General features: G+C 46.3%; 1 protein-coding gene across 4 annotated transcripts in view; it reads right to left on the bottom strand.

Moving 5' to 3' along the window:
- LOC147012642 (peroxidasin homolog) overlaps positions 1–24,879 on the bottom strand; it is a 128,134-nt gene extending 103,255 nt beyond the window's left edge. For 2 of the 4 annotated variants that reach the window (XM_085853675.1, XM_085853677.1), the window contains exons 1-2: positions 24,642–24,876; positions 2,422–2,493 (exon numbers count right to left, since the gene is read on the bottom strand). In XM_085853675.1, coding sequence (XP_085709801.1) covers positions 2,422–2,493; positions 24,642–24,808 — 239 coding nt within the window. In that variant the 5' untranslated portion in view covers positions 24,809–24,876. Of the gene's footprint in view, positions 1–2,421; positions 2,494–24,641 lie in introns of all 4 variants that reach the window. The other 2 variants (XR_015051023.1, XM_085853676.1) reach the window with 2 other exon arrangements.
- Positions 24,880–25,321: the final 442 nt, after the last annotated feature.

The following is a 25,321-nucleotide window of genomic DNA, read 5'->3' as shown; positions in this document are numbered from 1 at the left end:
CCAATATTTGCGCGGGACCTGAAAGAGCGGTCAGGTCCGCGAGACCTGGTAGCTCCTACCTGTGTCTTTGTGATGAGCCGCAAATGTGGCAGCGAGGCGGTGCCCCGACTTCGTGCTCCTTCGCGGGTTTCGTTGGCACTGCTTGGAGTGGGGTGGGAACGGGGCCCCCTTTTCGCACTATCTCAGCGCGGGGGAATTGTTGATGCTCTGGGGAAAGAGTATAGCTGGCTTGCTTGGGTCCCGTGACGAGCGATTCCATCGCGACCTCGTCGCCGACCGCCGTCTTCCTTGCCTCGGACCCGAGCTCCTCGGTCTCTTCCCCCAATTCTCCTCAGCCGACTGCCGAAAACCACCGGGACACCCTCGCCTCCCGACTCCACTCCGCGCTCCAAACTGCCTCTGCCCAAAACTCTCTCCACTCTTCTGCCACTCTCCGCTCTTCCAAGGCCGACTCTGCCTTCTTCCAAGGCAGACTCTGCCTTCTTCCAAGGCCGACTCTCCGCTCTTCCAAGGCAGACTGTGCCCAAACCGACTCTGCCTTTTCTGCCACTTTCGCTCTTCCAAGGCCGACTCTGCCCAAACCGACTCTGCGCTCTTCCAAGGCCGACACCCTGCTCTTCCAAGGCTGGCTCTTCCTTTTCTGCCACTCTCCACTCTTCCAAGGCCGGCTCTTCCAAGGCCGACTCTGCCCAAACCGACTCTGCCGAGATTCGCCTTGCGCTCGGCGCTTTATAGGCCGGCAAGAAAACCATATGCAAATTTCTGGATCAGGACGAGCTCGGGGGTGGAGCCACGCTCGCCTGATCGCCTCGGAGAAAAAGGGGCGTGAATCTCCCCTGATCCTAGAATTTGCATATCTCGATTCCACACAGACGCGCCTGGAGGCGGGGCCAAACCGCCCCGCGCTTGCTGATTGGACGGATCAGAAGTGGGCGTGTAGCATTCCTGATCCGAATTCTCCTCGGAAAGGCCGCATTTTGCACTCGCGGCTCGGCGCGTGTCTTGTACGAGCCCAGGACAGCCCGACGCTCGGTGCTCACATGTGGTGCAGGAATGGCCGCAGAAGGAGAGAGGTGAAGGTGGTGGAGGGTTTATGGTGGTGGTTTATGGCCATGATGCCGTTTGGAATGGCGGTGATGCGATGTTTGTGGGAGCGAGTTGTGAAGGTAAAGATCGTGGCTGTAGGCGTTGTTGTGAAGCGGCGTTGTGGTTGGTGGTTGTTGTGTGATGGCGGTTGAGACATGGTTGGTTCAAAATAAAGATAGAATAGAAAAACGGCTATCTCAAAGGGTCACAGCCTGAATGAATCACATTTATTCCCTCTAAACAACGGGTTTGGGCTAACTACACATGTACTTACAGAGATATCTCACCTACGGGACCTGAATGGTGGTTTGCAAATTTCCTCAACCGCAACAGTATTTATATATATATATATATATATATATATATATATATATATATATATATATATATATATATATATATATATATATATATATATATATATATATCTGTTCCTCCATATCCAGATGGTGGTTATGTCCGGGAAGTGTTTGTCTCCGAGCATGTCCGGGTGGTATTTACATCCAGGCGGTATTTTTAGTATGACCGGTAGAAAATGGATTTCAAACATTATTTTGTTTCCATCTTCACTGTTATTTTATTCAGAATCATTTTCATGAGACGGTATGAATCATAATTAACGCTCCACTGCATGTCTGCCTTCCCTTCCTCTCACCTCTCGTTGTCTTCCCTTCCCACACACCACCTCACTCTCCCTCCTCGCTCCCCACCCCTCTCTCCCTCATGACCCCTCACTCCCCCTCTCTCCTCCACCCCTCCTTGCTCCCCCATGCCGCCTCGCTCCCCCCATCCTCTCTCCCCCACCCTTCCTCTCCTGTCCTCTCTTCCCCTCTTCCATCACCATCTCCCTCCCCTTATCCCCTACCCCCTCTTTTTCTCCCACCCACCTGTCGTATTCCCATCGGCGAAGCGACAGGTGGTATTTGCTCGTTTGTATAGGAAAACAATTGTCTGTTGTTGATTTTTAAAGAAAATTATTGAAAATGTTCAAAAACTGTTTCTATTTATTATCCATTTATCTGAATCTTTCAGTTGTAATATTGAACAGAATTGTATAAGCACAGTGCAAAGCAAAATCTTTTAAAACAATTATCTGTATTAATGTCAACCCTCCTCCTCACACACCTCTTCCCACTTCCTCATCCATTCTCACAAGATATCTCAAAATAGACAAAAAAAAAAACATGACTCGGGCAGCAATAAAACTCACTCACCATTCTCTGCAGAAAAAAACAAGCCAAACTGGGAAATAAAATCCACAAATAAACCTCTGCCATTTCTCAAACACGTCCCTTTGCACCGACATAAACCTGGGTGGGAGCCTTTGTGACTTACAGCGTAGTGAGCTGACGTAGACCTCGAAAGGAACTAGGAGTGATGTTTCGGATCCTGTTAAATCTCAGGTCTCTATGGATCAGGGGAGTAAGGCAGGAGAAATCACAGGAAAGGCATCATAATTCACCCGACAGGGTGTTTAGCAGTGAACATTTTGCTCAATGACACCAAAGGCTCAGAAGGTATCGTGTGTGAGTGTGAGTGTGAGGTGTTAAACATCACATTCACAGCAGATTCGATGGGCATCCGTGTTTCATGCGACATTTGCGATTTTGTATTCGTATCAACATTTTCAGCACGGGATTGTTTGTTAAGTATTTGTTTCGATTCCACAAAGGTACCTTCAAATAAGGAAGCTGATGAAGTGTTGTATAGGCAAGATGGAAGAGACACTCTTGTCCAAGTAAAGGCCGTACAGGCTAGCAAGTCCATCAACATCCAGAAGACCGTTGAGACAAAAAAAAGTTTCAACGTCATTTGGGAGATCCAACAACCCGAAGGTTAATATATTAACGCCATTGTGTGTTTGACCATTATTGTGAATTTGCATGGCAGATAATAATTATCGGACATGAAGGTTTAGCGAGCGTCGAGTTGATGAGAGTTTCTCAGATTTCAATGTATAAGCAAAAGACTGCAAGAACCAGGCCATCAGGTTTTGGAGATTTGTTTGAGAAGCTTCAGGAAACATGTGCTGTCCTTCTCGCCTCAAACTACACTCAATAGCTGATCTTAAAAGTGGAGGGACGATAAGTGCCAGTGGGAGAAAAAAACACGTTTTGAACCGAGCTCAAATGGAGCACTTCTTCTTGGCACTGAGGTGGCTCAACAAAGTGACTTTCATACCTTTGTTGACAAGCACTCAGTTGGTTTAACAAGAAAGAAGAAATACTTTACCTTGCATCATCCTAGTTTGCACCACTAAAATGCAGACTTCTTTTGTGGCTACCTGGTTCATATAATGCCTGGTGTTGGCTTAATGGTTAGGGTGGTGGGCTTGGGATCCAAGGATCCTGAGTTCAAATCCAACTTCGTTGTTGAATTAATACCAGGTGGGGTTGACTCTGCCCGTCATCCTTCCGAGGTCGGCAAAATGAATGCTAGCTTGCTGGTATCTTGTGTCGGAGTGGTGAACCGTCCAGGATTGTCCCCCAATAGCCCAGGAGACTGCTGAGGCAGCACCAACGCTCTGGAAAGAGTACGGTCCCAATGGATGGATGATTCATACAATCAAATTGTTAGTTTGAGACTGGGTGGTGTGTAAGGGTAATTAGAGTAAGATTGGAGATGTGAGGAGGCTCTAGGGTTGGATGACCAGTAAAAAACAATGACATTCTCCATAACCTTACTCTACAAGTTATATCCCCTCTTAAAAAAAAAAAATAATCATAAAATAAACCAGACTCTGTGTCGTAATAGAGCATCCCGGAGGTCGGCGGATCAAACCCAAACCCGTCCGAGTTATAACTATGACATTAAAAATGGCACATGCTGCTTCTTTACTCGGCACTGAGCAATTAAAAAAAGAAGAAAGCATGGATAAAAGAACCATAAGTTAGCATGTGTCGGCTTGATAGACCTCATGGCCTCCTCCTGTGTTGAAGTTGCTTCCAGGGGAACTCAGGTTATTTATTTATTTATTTATTTATTTATTTATGTATCAGTGGCTTATCAATCCCATACAAGCATACCTGGTTTTCATGTCTGGCATAGACAACTATGGACCATTTACCCTTACTTTGCAGACAAACCATGCTTTCCTTGGCTTGCTCAAGTTGAGTGCCTTGTCAAAGCAAGCATGAACATCTGTGCAGTGTTAAGAGGGTTTTAGGAATTCATGATTAATCACCCAAAAATAACCAACAGCTTCAATAACACGAAAGACAAAGCCACCAAAACGTGCCGAACATAGAATCCATGTTTAAAGCCAGGTTACAGATTCAAGAAAAACGGTTGAATTGCAAGCAGGAGTGTCGCGAAGTGCTTAAACTCTCAGATGTCCTGGAATGACAACTACAATGACATTAAAAAAATATATTGATTGGGTGAATCTGTTTACCATTCCCATCTGAACCCCTGGCTCATAATGCTGGAAACGCAGGTTCTAACCCCATATATCCCGTACGCATTTGTCCTTCATCTCCCAAGCACACCGATGTCTCCTCGTGTCGTTATCCTCCTTCATTTGATGGATGTCGAAGCTCCTCCATGAGCCTTAGATAACTGTAAAAACATTAACGTTCCAAACTGATTATGCCATCCAAACTTAAAGCTTCAAGGATTGCAGAGCAATCGAGAAAACGTTTTGTAGAAAATTATTTGCAACACCAAACAGATGCCATATTGCCTTATGAGCCAACTTCCATGACAATCGGATAAACAAGCAGAAAACGAACATCCTTAAATAGTGTGATAAAGTTAACGTAATGAGAAAAACCATACTTACTTAATTACATTTCAAGATTTATTAAAAAAAAACAAGTTGTATTTTTTTTTTCTTTCTCCTCGCACACAAAATGGCAAAGAATTCCTGTGCAGAGCGATGGTTCAAGCAACTCGTTTCAAAATCGGATCGATTTTGAACGATAAAGACAATGTGAATTGGTGAACAAAGATGGAAGGAAAAACCATATTATTTGGCATCTGAATCATGCAATCACGGTGTGTAACATTGATAGAGCACAGTTGAAAATGCCAGAGCTCTATGTCCGCATCATCTACTACGACGCCATTAAATCCCACCTTCTTGTGGGGTCTGTGCAAGTTCACTCTCCACACCCATCAACCCCAAGCATCCTCTCTAAGTCCCCACACCTCCCTTGTTTCCCTAACCTCAATTTTGGTCTGCCCTAGCTCCTCCTCCCAACTGATTCCATAACAAAGGCCGACTTGAGTACATTCCCCACTTTCCTCTTGATCTCCAACCAATGCAGATGTGTCTCCCATGCCTTTTCAATAATGTCCCTTTGCTTCTGATATCCTCATTCCTCCTCCTTTCCTTCAGAGAGATCCCCATCTATCCCTATCACCATCCACATATGCATCTCCTGCACCAATCAATTCTCTTCCTTTTCTCATGGCCATACATGAGAACTGGTCTTACCATTTTGCAAATCTTCACCTTTAGCCAAAATGGAATCTTTCAATCACAGACCACCCCAGAAACTCTTACCTTTGTAGATCTACTCACTCACCCTCACATATATCTATCTATCTATCCATATAACACCGAGTGAGTTTAATTTTGACCCCGTGCGCATGAAGCGAAAAGCAGGGGTTAAACAACTGGTTCATTTTGTCTGTCTGTCTGCTGTCTGCTGTCTGCTGTCGGTGTGGCAAACTGTATGAAATCTCATCCCAATCACACATTCACAGAGAGGAGTAAAGCAATATTATGTCTGTCTGCCCATTTGAAAATAATTCCAAACAGGAAACACTTCGTGTTTTTTAGGGATGTCACAAAGGACACAAACAACAGGCATGAATGACTAATGTAAAGTGTTAAACAAGGCAACCGGTGTAAAAGACACTGCATCAATGGCAGTACACTTCTGAAAAGTTTTTTTAATGCTATTTATAAAACCTTAATTTTGTTTCAATTGAATGATATACTAGAACAATGTCAGACCACACAATAAAAATATAAATAAAATAACTGGAAGGGCACTCGGAAGAGCGCATACCTCCACCAGGCTGCTTAGTTTGTGTTTGGTATCCCACCGGATAGGCCGGATCTGGATTGGGACCTCAACTAAAATTTAACCAGCTTACTTTTGTCACCTAACCAACTCACCCACCAAGTTTCATGCGAATCCGTTCATAACCTTTTGACATATCGTGCTATATGCCATTTTAGCCCTCTGATCACATACACAGCTTTTATCCGCAGCCTGATGGAGTACTGCTCTCCCCTCTGGGCTGGTGCTCCCGCCTTTCACCTTTCTCGGCCTCACGCTATGGAAACCAAGGCATTTAGGATCATTGGCATCTCCCGCGATGAGGCCGAGTCTTTCGGCCTCTCACTCTCTTACCACAGGCAGGTTGGTTGGCTTTCTGTCTTCTACCATCTCCTCTCCGGCCTCTCCCCCCATTCTGCCTGGGATCCGCCCCCCCCCGTTCTGTCTGAGATCCGTCCCCCACCCCCACCCCCATATTTCCGCAGGGTGCTTAAGGTTCACCAGCAACCCTCTTCTGGTAAAACTACCATAATCAAGAATCACTGCTCACCTTCACTCTTCCATTCCTCTCTTTTCTCACCATTGGAACAAACCAGCTGTTCACCACCATCTCTTATCTTCCCCCATCCAAAACCACGATCTTTTCTACCCCCACTAATCCACCCCAAACCCACCTCCTTCAAATTCCCTGGTTTCTTTCCTGAAAGTCCCTGTAGTGTCCATTTTGGATACTCCGTGTTCCCCGCCCCATCCCTCTCCCTTCCACAGATCTCCTCATGTCTCTGTTCCTCACTGTTTTTTCCTTCCCTCTCACACCCCTTGTTTCCTGCTCCCCTTGTTGTACATTCTGTGTGTTAGCCCTCATACGAGCCTCGACAGTGTGTACAAAAATAAAAAATAAATACAAGATAATCATTGGAATCCTGTTTAGATGACGAAACCTGAAACTGCCAGAGACTGCACAGCACTGATAAAGTGTGAATGCAAATCTAAACGTGGCTGTCATAGTTTTAAATGCGCAAAACTTGGTCTCACTTGTCCAGATATGTGCAGCTGCACTTGTGAAAAAAAAATATAAAACAAAAAAGCCACACAGTAATAGTTATATGACATTCATGTTTCTATCTTTTGAGGTCAATAAAACATGATGGCTATGTAATGCTTTTTGGACTTGTATCCATAATCCATTGTGGCCATCTAGTTCAACATGCAGCTTTCTTTATTACTTGTACTTAAATAAATTAATACACAGATATAAACTGCATGGAGATCATCGCTCCTGAAAAAGACAATTAAACCACATTTAGATTTCCTTTCTATCTGCCCACAATATATTGTTACGAATTTACGCCCGCCCGGCGTGCGAGTGACCACGTTAACTAATAACGGCCGCTCACTCACTGAACGGACAATTCAGTCGTGACTCTCTGGAACAATGCCAGAAACTAGTCACGGGTGGGTTTTCAATCCCACCATGGCCCAGTCCGTATTCTACCCAAGCAAAATAGGGTCAATCGCTGAATATCGACATACCTAAGTACCCGCGTGGGTAACCTACCGAGGGACCGTACCTCGGCGAAGGCCTGCTTGGACACGAACCGCTTAAGCGGTCCGTTCCGTTCTGGGATAACCGAGCAGGTATTATCGCCAGACCTCGCCGGACCCGATTCTATTTATCGGTTATTTAAAAACCAACTCGTATTGCGAGAGCGAGATAGCGGTTCAATGGAGGTAAAATGACGTGACGAACGGGTAACATTCACACAAGCACATTTATTATTTTCCACATGTATACAGTCATGTAGGTATGGAATCAATAAAAGCAAGAGCAAAAAGCGCTACGACCGTCTATGAGCCATTATGTTCAGTCACTTCCACAGTTTTTACTTACAAGACACGACGCCGCAACATGCATTCGAAAGGAAAAACCCCAGGAGAAAGACCACCCCCATAGACAAGGGAGTCAGACTGTGCCCGTGGGCCTTTATAACATGGAGCCGTGTAGACCGCAGAGGCTCCGCGAGGCCGCGCAGGTTACCTTCCTTGCTGGGCGACCAATGACGCTCCTTCCCCACGGCAGCTAGCGTAACCGCGGTCCGGCCCAGGCCTGGTGGTACGGGCCCTGGCCGGCAACGCCTGAGAGGAACGAACGGGCCTTTGCTCTCTTAGAGTTGATGCTCTGTAAGAACCCGTCCGTTCCTCAGCGATGCTCGGACCGTCCCGAAGCCTGATCACCTCGGACCATCTGACGCTGGCGGGCGAGCTCTCTCTGGCTCGTACACGTTCCGCAGCTCTGCGCGGCACAGCAGGCTTAGCCGCGCTCCCCGTTCGCGCTTCCTCCGTTCTCCTCAGCTTCTCCAGCTACGGCAGGCTTCGGACTTCCACACGGCTCCTCGACCTCTCCAGACCCGACTCGACTCGTTGAACTGGCGCTCTGCGCGGCCTTTTATAGGGCTGGTGAGACAAGATCTGATCTCCGCCCTCTGACCTCTGCTCGGACAGCGGACGTTGTAGAAATCACCGGCCCTCTGGATCCGATTCTCCGAGAGCGAGCCGTCGTGTTTGAAATCATCACCCTTCGACCCCCACAGGCCCTGCCCCTTTCACTCCTGTGATCCGTTCTCCGAAGCGAAGCTTTGACAGAGCGGACGTGCGTGGAATCACCGTCGCTTGTGCTCACAACGAAACCCCCCGCGTCGGTTTGCAGCGACACTGTTCGCTGGGGACTCGCCGCGGCTGGTGCAAAGATGGCGTCGTTTCGGAGACGAAGGTGAGGCGATGTTTGTGGTGTGGAGATGTTGACGGTTGCTGGAGGAGTGGTGAGGATGGCGTGGTTGTTGAGAGGCAGGTGTGGCTGTGGTTGTTGTGAAGCGGTTGATGAGAGTGATGTTGGTGGTGGAGGTCCAAAATAACGATAGCAAAGAAAAACGGCTATCTCAAAGATCATAGCCCTGTGACACGAATAATTTCCATTAAACAACGGTAGGGAAATATAACTGAACACAGACTTATCGATCCAACTGAACTAAGGACCTTTATGGTGTTCTGCGAATTTCCACAGCCGTAACACTATAATAACTAGTCCGGGAGCCAACCGATCAAAATTAAAAAAAAATTGCCCGTCTGCTATAAAATTTTTGTGTTGATTTTCATAAAGAGACACCCTTTGAGTATATGAAAACCAATGTTGGCAATGGTGAAACTCTTGCGCAACAACACAGTCAACACTTTTGCGAGCCCCCTCTGATAACAAAATGTTGGCAAAAGCGAAGATGTAGGATGGGGGTAGGGGTAATTCATATTGTCCTAAAATCATAACCACTAAACCTATATACACAAATGACCCCTCATATTAAAGAGGAGTTCATTTCCTATATCACAATTGGTGTAGATTTAACCTACCTTCAATTGACAAGGTTATATGTCAAACAACAAAAGATTTATGTAACTCAGAAATGCTTGACTATCAATGGGGTCAGGAACAAGAACATACTTTTACATGCCATGGTTTTAAGGAAGATAAAATTAGAAATGGATTAACACAATATTGTGACATGAAACATCCTCTTCAGAGGAAGAGTCACTCTCTGAAACAACTCCACCACATGAACCTCTCTGACCAAGGCATATGCATGTCACTCAGCAAGGCACAGCAGCCTTTTTGCATGAACATCGTTTCAGACATTTGGATAATTTGCACATGCAAGACACCGTTTTGTCTATGTTTGGCTTGGCTGGCTTAGACATGAGAATTGGGACCAGTTTTCCATTGATAAGGGTTCTGCCAAATGTTGTGGCTGGGGAAGTGCTCGGTCACTGAGATGTGCACGTCTATACAGAAGCAATTGATACAATGCTCTTAAAACAAGGAAGTAAAACGCATCTTCTGTTGCTGGCAGTGACCTAAGGTCTAATTTTGAAGAGACAAACATATGCTGCCTGAGGGTATCCAAACAGCTGAACCCTTTTTGGCCATACAGAGCAGTCCAGTATACTCTGGCCTCATCAATGACACATTCTGTTGCTGCCATTTCACTATCTCTTCCAAAATCAACAAGGTGGGGAAGGTTTCCTATCAGTCCCAGAGAAACCTGTGCCGCTCTTCTTTTCACAGGAACACAGGCATCATCCCAACTGACTGGAAGAGGGGCCTTGTTGTCCCTCTCTGGAAAGGGAAGGGTGATCGCCAAGACTGCAACAACTACCGAGGGGTGACGCTGCTCTCAGTGCCGGGCAAGGTCTTTGCTCGGATAATTCTTGATAGGGTTCGCCACCATCTGCTTGAGCACCAGCGTCCAGAGCAGTCAGGCTTTACACCAAAGAGGTCAACGATTGACCGTATCCTTGCACTTCGTGTCCTCACCGAACACAGACGAGAGTTTCGGCAGGGGCTGCTTGCAGCCTATGTTGATCTCTGTAAAGCGTTCGATTCAGTGAATCGGGATGTCCTCTGGAGGATTCTTGGTCTTCGTGGGGTGCCACCGAAACTGATCGATCTGATGTCTGAACTCTACTCTGGTACTGAGAGTGCTGTGAAGTGTGGTGGTACCATCTCTGACTTATTTCCAGTTGTTACTGGAGTTCGTCAGGGATGTGTACTTGCCCCCACACTTTTCAGCACTTGTATGGACTGGATTTTAGGGAGGATGTCGGAGAGATCAAGTTGCGGTGCATCGTTTGGCAATGTCAAGATCTCAGACCTTGATTTTGCAGATGATGCAGTCATCTTTGCGGAGACTTTAGACATCCTCTTGGGGGCCCTCGAGGTGCTGAATGAGGAGTCGGAGCCATTGGGATTACGGATTTCTTGGGTCAAAACTAAGATCCAGGCTTTCGGTGACATCTTGGATGCTGCTGTCCTGTCTGTGTCTGTTTGTGGTGAGGATGTTGAGGTCGTGGAGAGATTCACTTACCTTGGCAGTGATATTCATGCTTCCGCAGGTTGTGAGCCGGAGGTCAATAGACGTCTGGGTCGGGCCTGGGGAGTCATGGATTCACTGGATCATGGGGTGTGGCGCTGCCGGTACCTGTGCGGGAGGACGAAAGTCCGAGTCTTCAGGTCCTTGGTACTTCCAGTCTTGCTCTATGGGTGCGAGACTTGGACTTTGACCAAGGATCTGAGACGGAGACTTAATTCCTTTGGTACCAGGTCTCTTCGGAGAATCCTTGGCTATCGCTGGTCGGATTTTGTGTCCAACGAGCGGTTGCTGAGAGAGACTCGGATGAGATTTGTTACCTGCATAGTCCGTGAGCGTCAGCTGCGGCTGTATGGACATGTGGCTCGTTTTCCTGACGCTGATCCTGCTCACCAGATTCTCTCAGCGAGGGAGTCTCATGAGTGGAGGAGGCCAGTGGGCCGACCACGTGCCTCATGGTTGCAGCAGGTTGACCATCATCTCAAGGAGATGGGGATGGGCCTGGCATCTGCCTGGGGGATGGCCAGACGGAGGCCCCTGGAGTACCGGCGGAAAGTGGACGCAGCGACGCGCTGTTCTGGCACATGCTCCCATACCTGACCTGACCTCTTCTTTTCCCCTTCTGAATGGGTAGCTCACTGTGTCACATCCACACAACACATATGTGCACAGAAGTGTAGCTGCGACATCAAGAGGATTTTCTGGTACTTCTTGCTCAACACTTCTACCAGCTCATGAATAGGTAGGTATTGATTCTGCCGTTGTATCCAGAGTTCTTGCAATGTGTTCAAGCAGCAGAAGTGATATATACACAGCATAATTATGTCTGTATCTGTTGCATGCACAACAGCTCGATGGTGATCAAGATATTCCACACAATACGCAAGATGAGCAATAATCCTTGTGTCTGCCTCTTCATGTTCTTCACAAGGTAAGTCCAGAACTGAACTTGATGCTGATGTGATGGAAAGAGTGTGACCTTTGTTTTCCATCATACCACCAAGAATGATGGTCACTCCATCCGGAATAGCTTCAGGACTCTCACAAAGGGAAGTGCCAATGAAGTTCTGAAGATTTCCTTTATTTCTTGGATTCTTCATGAGTAAATTCCAGTCCGGAATTTCTAGACTCTTGGATGGTGAGAATTGTCTTGCCTGGTCTGTCTGGTTTCTCCTCTGCTGCTCATCACCCTTCAAAGTATGGCTATCATCAAAATCATACTGATCACCAATGATGTTGACACAGTTGCACATTTCAGGTTTCAACTGCAGGATACACCTGCTTGCGAAGATACAGCTGGGGAAGTTCACCAAATGTTTTCACACCCATTTTTTGGTATTTATTTACAAATGCCATTGTGTCTACCAGATAAACTGTGTATAGGTCACTCTGTGGTAATGATGGCAGCTGTAAAACAACATCCTGCTCAGCTTCAGCAATTAGCACTGCCACGAAATCAGACTTGTTGCCTTTGCGCATTACAACCCCCTGTGCTAAGCGTGGATCAACCTCAAACAGGGATGATGGATAGTCTGTCCACTCATGGGAAAATGCAATCTGTCTTGTGACTGGGTCGGCATCTCGATAGAAACACAGCACACGTGTAGTTGCAGTCTCATCTTGATAGATCCTGATTAAACTCTGTTTCCTTGATGGTTTTGATTTCTTCTGTGAGGAGAAAGTTACCAGCTTCAGTGGTTCAATCTTAATAGAGACCACCTCTTCTGCTTTCATAATGGCTTCCATGCCCTTAGCTTGAGCATGGACCAAGTCTTTTGAAGCATCCTTCTCACCAGTTGCTCTATTGAGCAGAACCACTTGGTTGTTACACTGGAATGGGTTTATCATCTGCTGGCATATCACTTTATTGATCTCCTCAACATGCATATGTTCTTCTGTTGCCTGCTTATGTGTTTCTCCATGATGAGTAGATTCCTGTTGGCCTAGATTAGCCATAGACTTTATGTTCTCTGATACAGCTGTGAGAAATGGTGCTGTTTTCACATATTTATCTCGAGCAGCTGGTGCCTGAGATATGCCTTTGAACAGAGATGTCTTCCCTTCATTGTTGTATGTCTGCTCCAGGGCCATGTCACTCCAAACACCATTGAATTTTCCTTTGGAAGAGTGAACTGTGAAGTACCCAACCTGGATCCAGCAAACCTTAACCGAACTGTGTTCAATAGAGTAAGAGGATTTTGTGGGTAGGGGAACTTTGGTTGACAAAAATGTTAATTTTCTCTTTAAAAATTGATAGAACTCACTCAAATTTGCTGTTTTAATTAGCCATGGATACCATGTTCATATCACATGAAGAGAAATTAGTATTCTAATGCAGCATCTGCCTATGATGAGAAAAGTTCTAAAGGCCATCTTCAAAAAACGTTATTTTTAAGGCATTTTTCACAAAATTATGTACTTTTACGAGGTTTACTTTCACAAAGGCAATTTTTTTTGTCATTTTACAATGCACTGATTGAATTCTTACATTTAGTTCACATTTATTTTTCATGAATGTGATTTTTTAATTTTTTTAGAAATTTTATTGACAATTGCTGTTTTATCAAATTTTTCAAATCTTCCTCAAACAAAAACGGCCGCCAAAATTTTTCGCAAGAGCTTATGAATTGCCAACATTGGTTTTCATGAACTGCAAACATATATCTAAACATCCTGGGGGTGTAAAATTTTATAGCAGAGGCTGTAAGGTCCAACCCTAAAACAGCCTCGTACACAGGTTGGCTCCCGGACTAAACACGGATACAAGAAAAAGTATTTAAACAGCGGCCAGATTGAGCCATATTTTGTGAAATATGGTCACCATATTTTTTTCTTGAATTTTTTTTTTCAAACAAATAACAATTTCAATGGATTCCTTGTCTCTGAAAAAATAATAAACAAGACATTTTATTCATGTTTCTATCTGATCTACTCCCAAAAATATGACGATTTACAGATTTTGATGAGTCCGTGGTGGCCATCTTGGATTTTACACCCTCAAAGGGACTGATTTATTGGAGCGTGGGATTTTTTCATCGATGTAAACATAGCTACTCAAAATAAAATTTGGTGCTTTCGTCACTCTTGTAACGATTTTTTCACGAAGCCACCCAAACTTTAAGGTGTTTTATGAACTCTTTCGTCCCACCAGCTTTAACTCCTGATCTACACCAATCCAAATATCCACATATTCTTTCCTCTGTTATTTAATCACCATTACCTCTGTCTTTCCCACATCTGTATTCAGTTCCCCACTTTCCAAAGCAACCATTGCATCCTGAAGTCCCTCCTTGTAATTTGAAGTCACCACCAAATCATCTGCAAACAACATTTCCCAGTCATCTTCTTCTTCCTCCCTCACAAAACACAATCATCTCCATCACAAACACACAAACAGCCTTTATAACTGCCTTCACAATGGTACCAGCTCTCCTGATGTTATGGTATCAACCGTGAGGCCAAGTGGCCAAAATCATGCAAATATTCAACGTCAGTTTTAAATGGTAAATTTATCGGGTTTTTTTTTTGTACACAAAGTCAAGGCTCATGGAGGAAGTAGAACATACGGGTCAGGACACAACAGAACAAAAGGAACAGTCGAGAGGAGGGAAACACCAACAGCAGGGGTAAGGGACAAAATAAAGGGAGACGGAGAAATAAGGGATGTGGGGAAGAATGAGGGGTAGGGGAGGACACATGGAGATGAACATGATGGATACAGCCACAAACTCTCAATCACAGAAGTGGAAGGAAAAACAGGATACCAGGGAATAGGTGGGCTTGAGGGGGGATAATGGAGGGAGAAAAACAAAATCATGCTTTAGAATTGGTGATGATCTGAGATGGTGGTGAGCAATAATTGTCTTGAAGACCTGGACGTAAGGATGATTGAGCAGAATGTGATCCTCTCGTAATGACCATTGTCTCCCAAGTACACCGGAGCTAAAAATATTGATCATCTCATACTGTAGCTCCCACGATCTGGCAATCACTCATATGTTAAACGTGTGTGTGTGTGTGTGTGTGTGTGTGTGTGTGTGTGTGTGTGTGTGTGTGTGTGTGTGTGTGTTCTTCCCCTTCTTTGCAATCACTGTCAGGATTTATTGCTTCCATTCCTTATATATCGTGCAAGAGTCTTGAAAAGTTCACAGTAAGTATTAAAGTGTTTCCATTCACCCATCTTGTGTTTCTCCACCGAGGGAGGATTACAATTGCCATTTTTCCAATGTGACGTTTCTGTAATCGGTGCCATCTGGCAGTGCCAATCTAATCTCCGTACATGGTCAGGATTTTGAAAGTTGGCCAGCATACGACTCAACTGTCCACTTTTGTTTTTTAAAAAGGTCAGCGGGATCTTCATTACCCACAAGACAATGGTGGCAAATGAGACAGCAGGCTTAATGATCTCTTCGACGCAAGATGCTCTGCCTGTGGAATAACAATTTCTTAGTCTAGTCCTCATCTATCAAGAAGCAAATCCAAAGTACACAACTCGATGGATGCGAGTGTACAGGCTCTACTGTATTTATCCATCCCTGCCCCTCAAATGTACCTTTTAGTTGTTCTACTTTTAAAATGTCAGATTTCAGAATTTTAGCACATTCCAAATGTCAAACATGCTTTTCATTTTATATGCAAATTATTTCAAAACTGGATAATGTCAACAAGTTCTTCTTCTTCTTCTTCTTCCTTAACAGCCACCATTATCTCACCTTTCTTGTGAGGTTGGCTGATGGGAAGCTTGGTCCGAGGCTTCACAAACCGGCTGGCCAAGCCTGACGTTCGATTAGTTCGGGCAGGCATTTAGAACTTGTTCAGGGTGCCAAAGATAGCTCACCTACTCTTCGTGAAGGACACCATGGGATCTTTAACATCCATCAACGAATGCCGACAGACAGGACTCCCAGTTTAATGTCCATCCAAGGATGGCACACACATTGATGAATCAACCCACCAGTGAAACACAAGACTGATAGTTTATAGCTGGGTCAGGAATCTAACCCAGGCTAGACAGATTTGAGGCGAGTGTGCGTTCCTCTAGGCCATCCTGCCAGCCATGATAATGTCAACATATGTACTGAAATGCGTTGATGAATGATATTGATTGTTGGGTATCTTAAGGACAGTGAAACAGATGACAGAGAGACTGTGCAAACCTTTTTTTTGTAGTGCAATAACAATTACAATTAAATGTTTGTTAAACGAGTGAACATGTTTCTTATATTTTAGAACCAAGAAAACACAGAATACACAGAATAACATGAATACACAGAATAACATGAATACACAGCAAAAGGTGCAAAAACAGATCCCTGCAACTACAGACCAATCAGCCTTCTCCCAATCATCAGCAAGGTTATGGAATCCATCATCGCTTCAGACATTAAATCCTTCCTCTTCTCCAATGGCTTGATTTCCGAGAATCAATTTGGTTTCAGACCAGGTCACTCTACCCTGGATATGCTGCTTCTGCTCTCCCAACAATGGATGGAGGTCCTCAATGCCAGACAGGAAATCCGAGCCGTATCCCTGGACATATCACGTGCTTTGGACACAGTCTGGCACCCTGCCCTGCTCACCAAACTCTCTACCCATGGTATCCAAGGCCACCTCCACTCATGGCTCACAGACTTCCTCTCCTGTCGCAGTCAACGTGCGGCCCTAAATGGAGTTCTTTCATCCCCTCTTCCTGTCCAGGGTGGAGTTCCTCAAGGTAGCATTCTGGGCCCTGTTCTTTTTCTGGTTTTCATCAATTATCTCTCCAACTCTCGGGAAAATCCTCCATATCTCTTTGCTGATGACTCCACCCTCTGCCGTACCATCGGTCATCCCTCAGACCTGCAAGCAGCAGATTCTTCGCTCACTGTAGATCTGGATAAAATCACAAACTGGTCAAACACGTGGAACGTGTCTTTCAATCCGGACAAATCTCACACTCTCACTATGTCTCTTCAAAAGGACCGTTTTGAAAACCCCCCCCCCATCCACTTTCTAAACAATCCTCTGGAAGAAGTCGTTTCTTTCAAGCTTCTGGGTTTCACTATCTGCCATGACCTTTCCTGGGAAAGTCACATTTAAAACCACGCCTCCAACGCCAGTCGCCGACTGGGAATCCTCCGTCATGCAAAGTCCTTCCTCTGCCCTCCTGAGCTCTTGACCACTTACAAAGCTTTTGTCCATAACCTGATGGAGTACTGCTCTCCCCTCTGGGCAGGTGCACCTGCCTCCCACCTTTCCCGGCTTCACGCTGTAGAAACCAGGGCATTTCGGATCATCGGCATCTCCCGCAATCAGGCTGCGTCTTTGGGCCTCTCACTCAATCACCGCAGGTTGGTCGGTGGTCTTTCTGTCTTCTACCGTCTCCTCTCCAGCTTTGCCCCGCCCCCCCTGCTCTATCTGCGATAAGACCCCACCACATTTCCACAGGGCGCTCAAGGTCCGCCAATAACCCCCTTCTGGTAAAACTACCAAAATCACGAATCACGGCTGACCTTCACTCTTTCATTCCTCTTTTTCCCCGCCTTTGGAATAAACTCCCTCACTCTATTCTTTCCCATTCTTCCCTCCAGGCTTTCAAAACAGCTGTTCACCACCACCTCTTATCATCCCCCATCCAAAACCTCGATCTTTTCTACCCCCGATAATCCACCCAAGCCCACTTCCTTCAAATGCCCTGCCTTCCTTCTTGAAAGTCCTTGTAATGTCCATCTTGTATTCCGATGTTCCCTGTCCCATCCCTCTCCCTTCCACAGATCTCCTAATGTGTCTGTTCCCCACTGTTTTGTCCCTCCCACTCCCGCCCCTCTTGTCTCATGCTCCCTTGCTGTGCGTTGTGTGTTAGCTCGCACACGAGCCTCGACAAGGTATACAAAAAAAAAAAACCGGTTGGTTATTCCTGTTACCATTGCTAATTGTGACATTGACATTGTGCAATGATACAAGTACCTTGCGACCGTCACATATGGGCTGACGCTATGGCCTAGCGGTACACACACTCACCTGGAAGCTGGCTATGACTTTTGCATGTCCCTGCTGTATTATTTGTAAATAAACTGCTTGGATTCAGTGTGCCACATACCTTTCCTCATGCTTTCTTTATAAATAAAACACCATGTTCATTGAAATTCAACCTGCTCGTCGCGTCCTTTCCTCCACTGGTCCAGCATAGTCCGCATGTTTGTTAGCCGGGAAGTTTTACCCACCGATTGGCTCAACACGTTAGCCCGTACGTACTTAGCGGCCTCCGCTCAGCTGCACCTGATTAAATGAGGTAAGGCAAGTGCATATGAGGGTACGAGCCTCCCTTGATGCTGCCAATCCACTGGAAAGATAACGCATGGTGTAGCGAGAACCCTGCCAGGATTGGCGGTAACAATCGGCGTTCGTGGTTGACGAGCAATCCGCTTGACCACAGGGTTATCCTCGGCTAGTGGCCTCAAGGCCCAGCGTTCGAGAGGCACTCGAGTGCTTCCCCTCGTGGCGAACATTATATATATATATATATATATATATATATATATATATATATATATATATATATATTGTTACGGTTGTGGAAATTCACAGAACACCATTCAGGTATCCCAGAGATCAGTTATGTCGATAAGTGTGTGTTCAGATTAGATTTCCCCACTGAGGTCTAAAGGGGATTATTCGTGTAACCGGGCTGTGATCTTTGAATCGGCCATTATTCTTTTGCTATCTTTATTTTGGAACAACCACAACCACCTTCCTCCACAACCACCTTCTCCACAACCACGCCATCCCCACCACAGCGCCAGCTACAACAACCACAACCAACTTCTCCAAAACCGCCGACATCTCCACAGACAACGGCCTCCCCAACGAATAACATCTCTGCCACCGAACACGATGGTTACTCGTAAACAGGAATGATGATTGGAAAACAGCAACTCAACTCAACTCCCGCCCCCGGTAAATGGAAATGACGGTTGGAACTCAACTCCCGCCCCGAAAGGACGGTTGGGGGCGTGTCCCCCAGAGAAAAGTCGCCCCCCCTCGCCGCGTGCCGGGAAGGGCGGGGCAAGACGGGCGGGGGATAAAAAAAAACTGCGCGTTCGCTTGAGAAGAGAGAGAGGAAAACAGGGACATCAGGTTCAGGTTGAGTTGGCAGCTTGGAAAGCTGCAGGCTGACAGAGAACGGAGGCTGACTGAGACCGGGAACGGGTGGAGTCCCGCGGAGTGCGGGCAGAGCCACCGAGGGTCGCTGAACCAGGGCCCAGCGAGTCACCACGAGGGTGACAGGTAACCAGTGCGGCCTCCCGGAGCTTTTGCGGTCTCCATGGCTCCATGAACTATAAAGACCCACGAGGTCCAGTTCTGCCCTTGCCTTTCCTGGGGTTTCTTTGAATGAATGTTGTGGTGCCATGTCCATAAGTAGGACTGTTAAGTGCATGTACAGTAATAAATAATAGAACAGTAGTAGTTCTTTTGTCGTGCTTGTATTACCTGCATAATTCAATATGTGCATGCCTGCATACGTGCTTTGTGAATAAATGTCCTTGTGTGAATGTTGACCTGTTCGTTGCGTCCTTTCCCTTAATTGAGCTGCCGTATTGCATTCGGGATATTAGCGGGCTTTTAAATAGCCGATAAAGTAATCGGATCCGGCGGGGCTTGGCGATATACACCACTCGGCAAATCGCAAACGGAGCGAGCTGCTTCGCAGATCGTTTCCAAGCAGGTCCCGGCGAGGTGTAAATCCCCGGCATTTCTGTCTGCGCGCATACTTAGGTAAATCGACAATTCGGCGATCAGACCCTGTCGCGCGCAGACAGAATAGTTGGCTGATTTTTGGTGTGATTAAAAATACACCCATAGCTGGATTTCGGCGTTGATCCGAAAGCTGCGACTTGGTTTGCCCGTCCGGTGGGCACGCGGCCACGATTAGCTGAAAGCAGTCATCTGCACGCCGAGCGGGTGGAAACCACAACAACATATATATATATATATATATATATATATATATATATATATATATATATATATATATATATATATATATATATATATATAAATATATAATATATATAGAAATATTGTTACGACTGTGGAAATTCGCAATACACCATAAAGGGTCCTGAGATCAGTTATGACACTGTTTATGTGTAGATAGGTCCCCACCGTTGTTTAAAGGGTTTTCTTCATGTTCACCGGGCTGCGACTTTTTGAGATAGCCGTTTTTCTTTTTCTATTGTTATTTTGAACAAACTTCCACGCAAGCAACAAGCCGCGTTGAAAACCGTCGAACGCAAAAGGAAACCAGAGGAGTTCCAATGGGTGCGTGGATTTTTCACGCCTTTTTCTCCGAGGAGTGTGACAGAGGCGGGGTGGGGCGGCTCGCCCCCGATTGGTGGACGCGCGGGGTGACGCGGTCGGGGTGAGGGAACGCCCCTTTTCGGGAATCTTCTCGAAGGAAGGTGGAGCCGAAAACGGGGAGGAGCGAAGGGCGGAGCCCCGCGCTATACAAGGCAGACCGCGCGTGAGTCTCTGTCTCTGTCTCTGTCTCTGTCTCTGTCTCTGTCTCTGTCTCTGTCTCTGTCTCTGTCTCTGTCTCTGTCTGTCGGGGTCGTGTTGGATTCTACTCACTCTCTTGGTGGACTTCATCCTCTCGCTTCATCTTCGAGCTCTCTCTTGGTCTTGGCGTTCGGCGACCTGTCGGTGAAGGCGCGGGCCGGTGGCGAGTCCGGGCGACTCCTCGGAGACGCAGACGGGAGGCGCAGCCCTGCCGGCTGTGTGGTGCGAGTCTGCGCGTCTGGTGAGGGACACCGGAGAGAACTCACCAACCATATCATCGCAAAGGCCCGAGAGCAGGGGCGGCTACGCTAGCTGCCGTGGGAACAAGGCGTCGCGACCTGCCCACAGTCACACCTCGAGGGGGCAGGTAACCAGCACGGTCCAGCACTTCTCTCCCACACTCTCCGTAACTTTGGACAATTGATTCCAAGTATTTAAACCAATCCACCTTCCCCACCTCAACTTCTTGCAACCGCACCATACCACCACCTTCCCTCTCATTTACGCACATGTACTCCGTCTTACTCCGACTGACTATCATTCCCCTTCTCTCCAGTGCATACCTCCACCTCTCGAGGCTCGCCTCAGCCTGCTCCCTACTGTCCCTACAGATCATGATGTCATCCGCGAACATCATAGTCCATGGAGACTCCAGTCTGATCTCGTCCGTCAACCTGTCCATCACCATTGCAAACAGGAAAGGGCTCAGAGTGGATCCTTGGTGCAATCCCACTTTTACCTTAAACCGTTCTGTCATTCCTACCACACACCTCACCGCTGTCACACTGTCCTCATACATATCCTGCATGATCCTCACATACTTCTCCACCACTCCCGACTTCCTCATACTTCCTTCCACCACAACTCCTCTCTTGGCACCCCATCATAAGCTTTCCCTAAATCCACAAACACACAATGCAACTCCTTCTGGCCTTCCCTATACTTCTCCATCAACATTCTCAAAGCAAACATCGCATCAGTGGTGCTCTTTCCTGGCATAAACCCATATTGCTGCTCACAAATCATCACCTCTCCTCTCAACCGAGCTTCCACTACTCTTTCCCACAACTTCATGGTGTGGCTTAACAACTTTATCCCTCTGTAATTTCCACAGCTCTGCACATCACCCTTGTTCTTGAAAATCGGAACCAGTACACTTAATCTCCACTCCTCCGGCATCCTCTCACTTTTCAAGACTTTATTAAACAATCTGGTTGCCAACCCCACTGCCATCTCTCCTAAGTACGTCCATGCCTCCACTGGTATACCATCTGGGCCAACCGCCTTTCCACTCTTCATCCTCTTCTTAGCAGTCCTCACTTCATCCTTACTGATCCACCCCACTTCCAGATTCACTATCTCCATCTCTTCCAACCTTCTCTCTCATTTTCTTTGTTCATCAGCTCCTCAAAGTACTCCATCCACCTTCTCAACACACTCTCCTCGCTCGTCAGCACATTCCCATTTGCGTCCTTTATCACCCTAACCTGCAGCACATCCTTCCCAGCTCGGTCCCTCTGTCTTGCCAATCGGTATAAATCCTTTTTCCCTTCTTTTTTATCCAACTTCTCATACAGCTCGTCATATGCCTTTTCCTTGGCCTTTGCCACCTCTCTTTTTGCCTTTCACTGCCACTCCTTGTACTCCTGCCGACTTTCTTCATCTCTGAGACTATCCCATTTCCTTTTCGCCAACCCCTTCTTCCATATACTTTCCTGTACTTCCTCATTCCACCACCAAGTCTCCTTATCTTCCTTCCTCTTTCTAGATGTCACACCAAGTACCTTCCTAGCTATCTCCCTCACCACTTCTGCTGTAGTTGCCCAATCATCCCACCCATCTTTACCACCATCCAACGCCTGTCTCACCTCCTCGCTAAATTTCACGCAACAGTCTTCCTCCTTCAGCTTCCACCATCTGGTCCTTGGTTCAGCCCTCACTCTCTTCCTCAACCTCACCTCTAAAGTCATCCTACAGACCACCAATCGATGCTGTCGAGCTACACTCTCCCCTGCCACCACCTTCGTCTCTAATCTCTTTCAGGTTGCATCTCCTGCTTAAGATGTAATCCATCTGTGTGCACTTTCCTCCATTCTTGTATGTCACCGTGTTCCTCCTTCTTGAAATACGTATTTACCACTGCCATTTCCATTCTTTTTGCAAACTCTACCACCATTTGCCCTTCCACATTTCTCTTGTTGAGACCATACCTACCCATCACCTCCTCATCCTCTTTTTTCCCTTTCCCAACATGCCCATTGAAATCTGCTCCAATCATCACTCTTTCATCCTTGGATACACTCTCCACCACTTCATCTAACTCACTCCAGAAATATTCTTTATACTCCATCTCACACCCCATATGTGGGGCATATGCACTGATGACATTCATCATCACCCCTTCAATTTCCAACTTCACACTCATCACTCGGTCAGACACTCTCCTTACCTCCAATACCCTCTTAACATAATCTTCCTTCAGGATTACCCCGACACCATTTCTCCTCACATCCACACCATGGTAGAACACTTTGAAACTACCTCCAATGCTCCGAGCCTTGCTCCCCATCCACTTGGTCTCTTGTACACACAGTATGTCCACCTTTCTTCTCTCCATCATATCAGCCAACTCTCGCCCTTTGCCAGTCATCGTCCCAACATTCAGTTGCAACTCTCACCTGCACACTTTAACCCTTCCCCCTCTCCCACTGCCTCCGGACTCGCCTTCCCTGTCTCCTTCTCCTCATTCGCCCAGCAGTAGCACAATTTCCACTGGTACCCTGCTGACCACCGGTACTGGTGGCGGTCGTTGGTAACCCGGACCTCGACCGATCCGGTATGGAAATTCGTTTTGTTGTCCGCATAATGATTTGGCATAGGTTTTTACGCCGGATGCCCTTCCTGATGCAACCCTGGTCGCCTCTTACGACACACAGGGAATATATTTTATATATATCACAACCATGGTGGGCCAAATGGCCTCCTCCTCCGTCAAAGTATATTTGCACATAACGTGTCAAAGTTGATGACCCAAGAGCAACTACTGGTGTCCAAGATTTCCCATTTGATGAATCCAGCATAATGATGTTCTCACCCTAGGATTAAATCCAGTTCAGCGAGTTGCTGTTTAACATATATATATATATATATATATATATATATATATATATATATATATATATAATAAAACATGCATAATAAATAAATTATAAAGTACACATGTATAATAAAACTCAACTGCGATCTCTGAAAAATGGAATTTCTGAAAGCTTCCCAAGAACACACTTCCAGTTCCCTCCCTTCTGAGCTTAATCCCATCCAGTGGCAAATCCAGGGGGGTTTCCTGGTTGCCCGGAACCCCCCCCCTCCCCCTCACAACAAAAAAAATATTTACCATTAGTGGCAAATCCAGGGGTTCCCTGGTCACCCAGAACTCCTTCTCGTATATCATATAGGCACTAACATCACTCAGGTAGGTCTCACTCGTCATGATATTTAAGATTGAAATTTGAAGTTTATTGAAGTCAAGCTATATTATTTTTAGTTATGCATTAAAAAATTTAATCAATTAACTTTTATATCTTTTTGCATAATGCATGCATATCAAAGAATATGTGAATGTGCATTTATTTGAAAGCTGCAATAAAGTTTTCATAACGTTCATATGACTTACATTTTCTGTTATTTGGAAACCCCCCCTACCCAATTCCTGGATTTGCCCCTGTCATGTCCACTCAATCTTCGCACACTCCCCTGTACTTTCCCTCCTCCCTCTCCAATAATTCTCCATTTTCTTCCTCGTCTCAATTTAGCTCCCCCACCCAATTGCCCCCCTTCCCGTTGGGTACGTAATAAATGTATGGCTAATGAGAAAATAACAGGTATAAATCAATTCAACACACCTGAATTATCAACTAAGTTTGAAGTATAAATTAGTCCATTATTTTATTTAAACCATTGAGGAACGTCTGGATATTAAACGTCCACCCCAGAGGAGGACACGCTCTCTGGCCGACGGGAATATGTATAACACAACGCAGAAGGAAGAAGAAGAAGAAGAAGAAGAAGTTTCGGGGCGGAGCGGACTCACAGCACCGTGGAATGCGCGGACACGCGCGGGACGCGCAGCAGCTGCAGATGCATGCAGCGCACGGTCGCACTGAAGCACAGGCAGTGCGCGGGGCATGCGGTGACTGCGTGCCAGCGCAGGGCGAGCAGCAGAACGAGCGCAGGTAGCGAAGAGCGGCCGAGCAGCATCACGCAGGATTTAGCCGTGCCCTAAAAGTGCGAACGGCCGGACTTTGATGAGTGGGCGGAGCGAATCGACCCTCTTCCGCAGCCATGCCCATTATTAGTCACACCCTCCCGCTCTCTCCGATTGGTGGATCCGTCCGTGCGCGGACAGCAAAGTCGAGGGGTGTCCGGGGGTGTGGGCTTCAAATTCGGTTTGCTCTTCTGTGATAACTTGGCGAGATGAAGAAAACGAGAATAATGTAATCTAACGACAAACAAGGAAATCCAACACACGTGGAGGCCATTCGGCCCGTCGTGCCTGTGCGAACACCACACTAATCCATCCACAAAAGATCAAAGGAGGAAAATACAAAAAAAATGTTTTTTATTAATGAAGTTAATTCTTTTGTTTGTTTGTTTTTGTATATATATATATATATTTTTTTTCTTTTCTTTTCTTTCCCTCAGGGGAGGGGGCATGGGCTTGGTTAAAAACACATCAACCACACACCACCCCTTAACAAGACCCCCACCAAC

This window comes from Eptatretus burgeri, chromosome 14, assembly GCF_056783735.1.
Source record: "Eptatretus burgeri isolate ZD-2024b chromosome 14, Ebu_testis_v1, whole genome shotgun sequence".
Classification (NCBI taxonomy): Eukaryota; Metazoa; Chordata; class Myxini; order Myxiniformes; family Myxinidae; genus Eptatretus; species Eptatretus burgeri.
The sequence above is the reverse complement of the archived record's forward strand: the minus strand, read 5'-3'. Positions and strand labels throughout refer to the sequence as shown.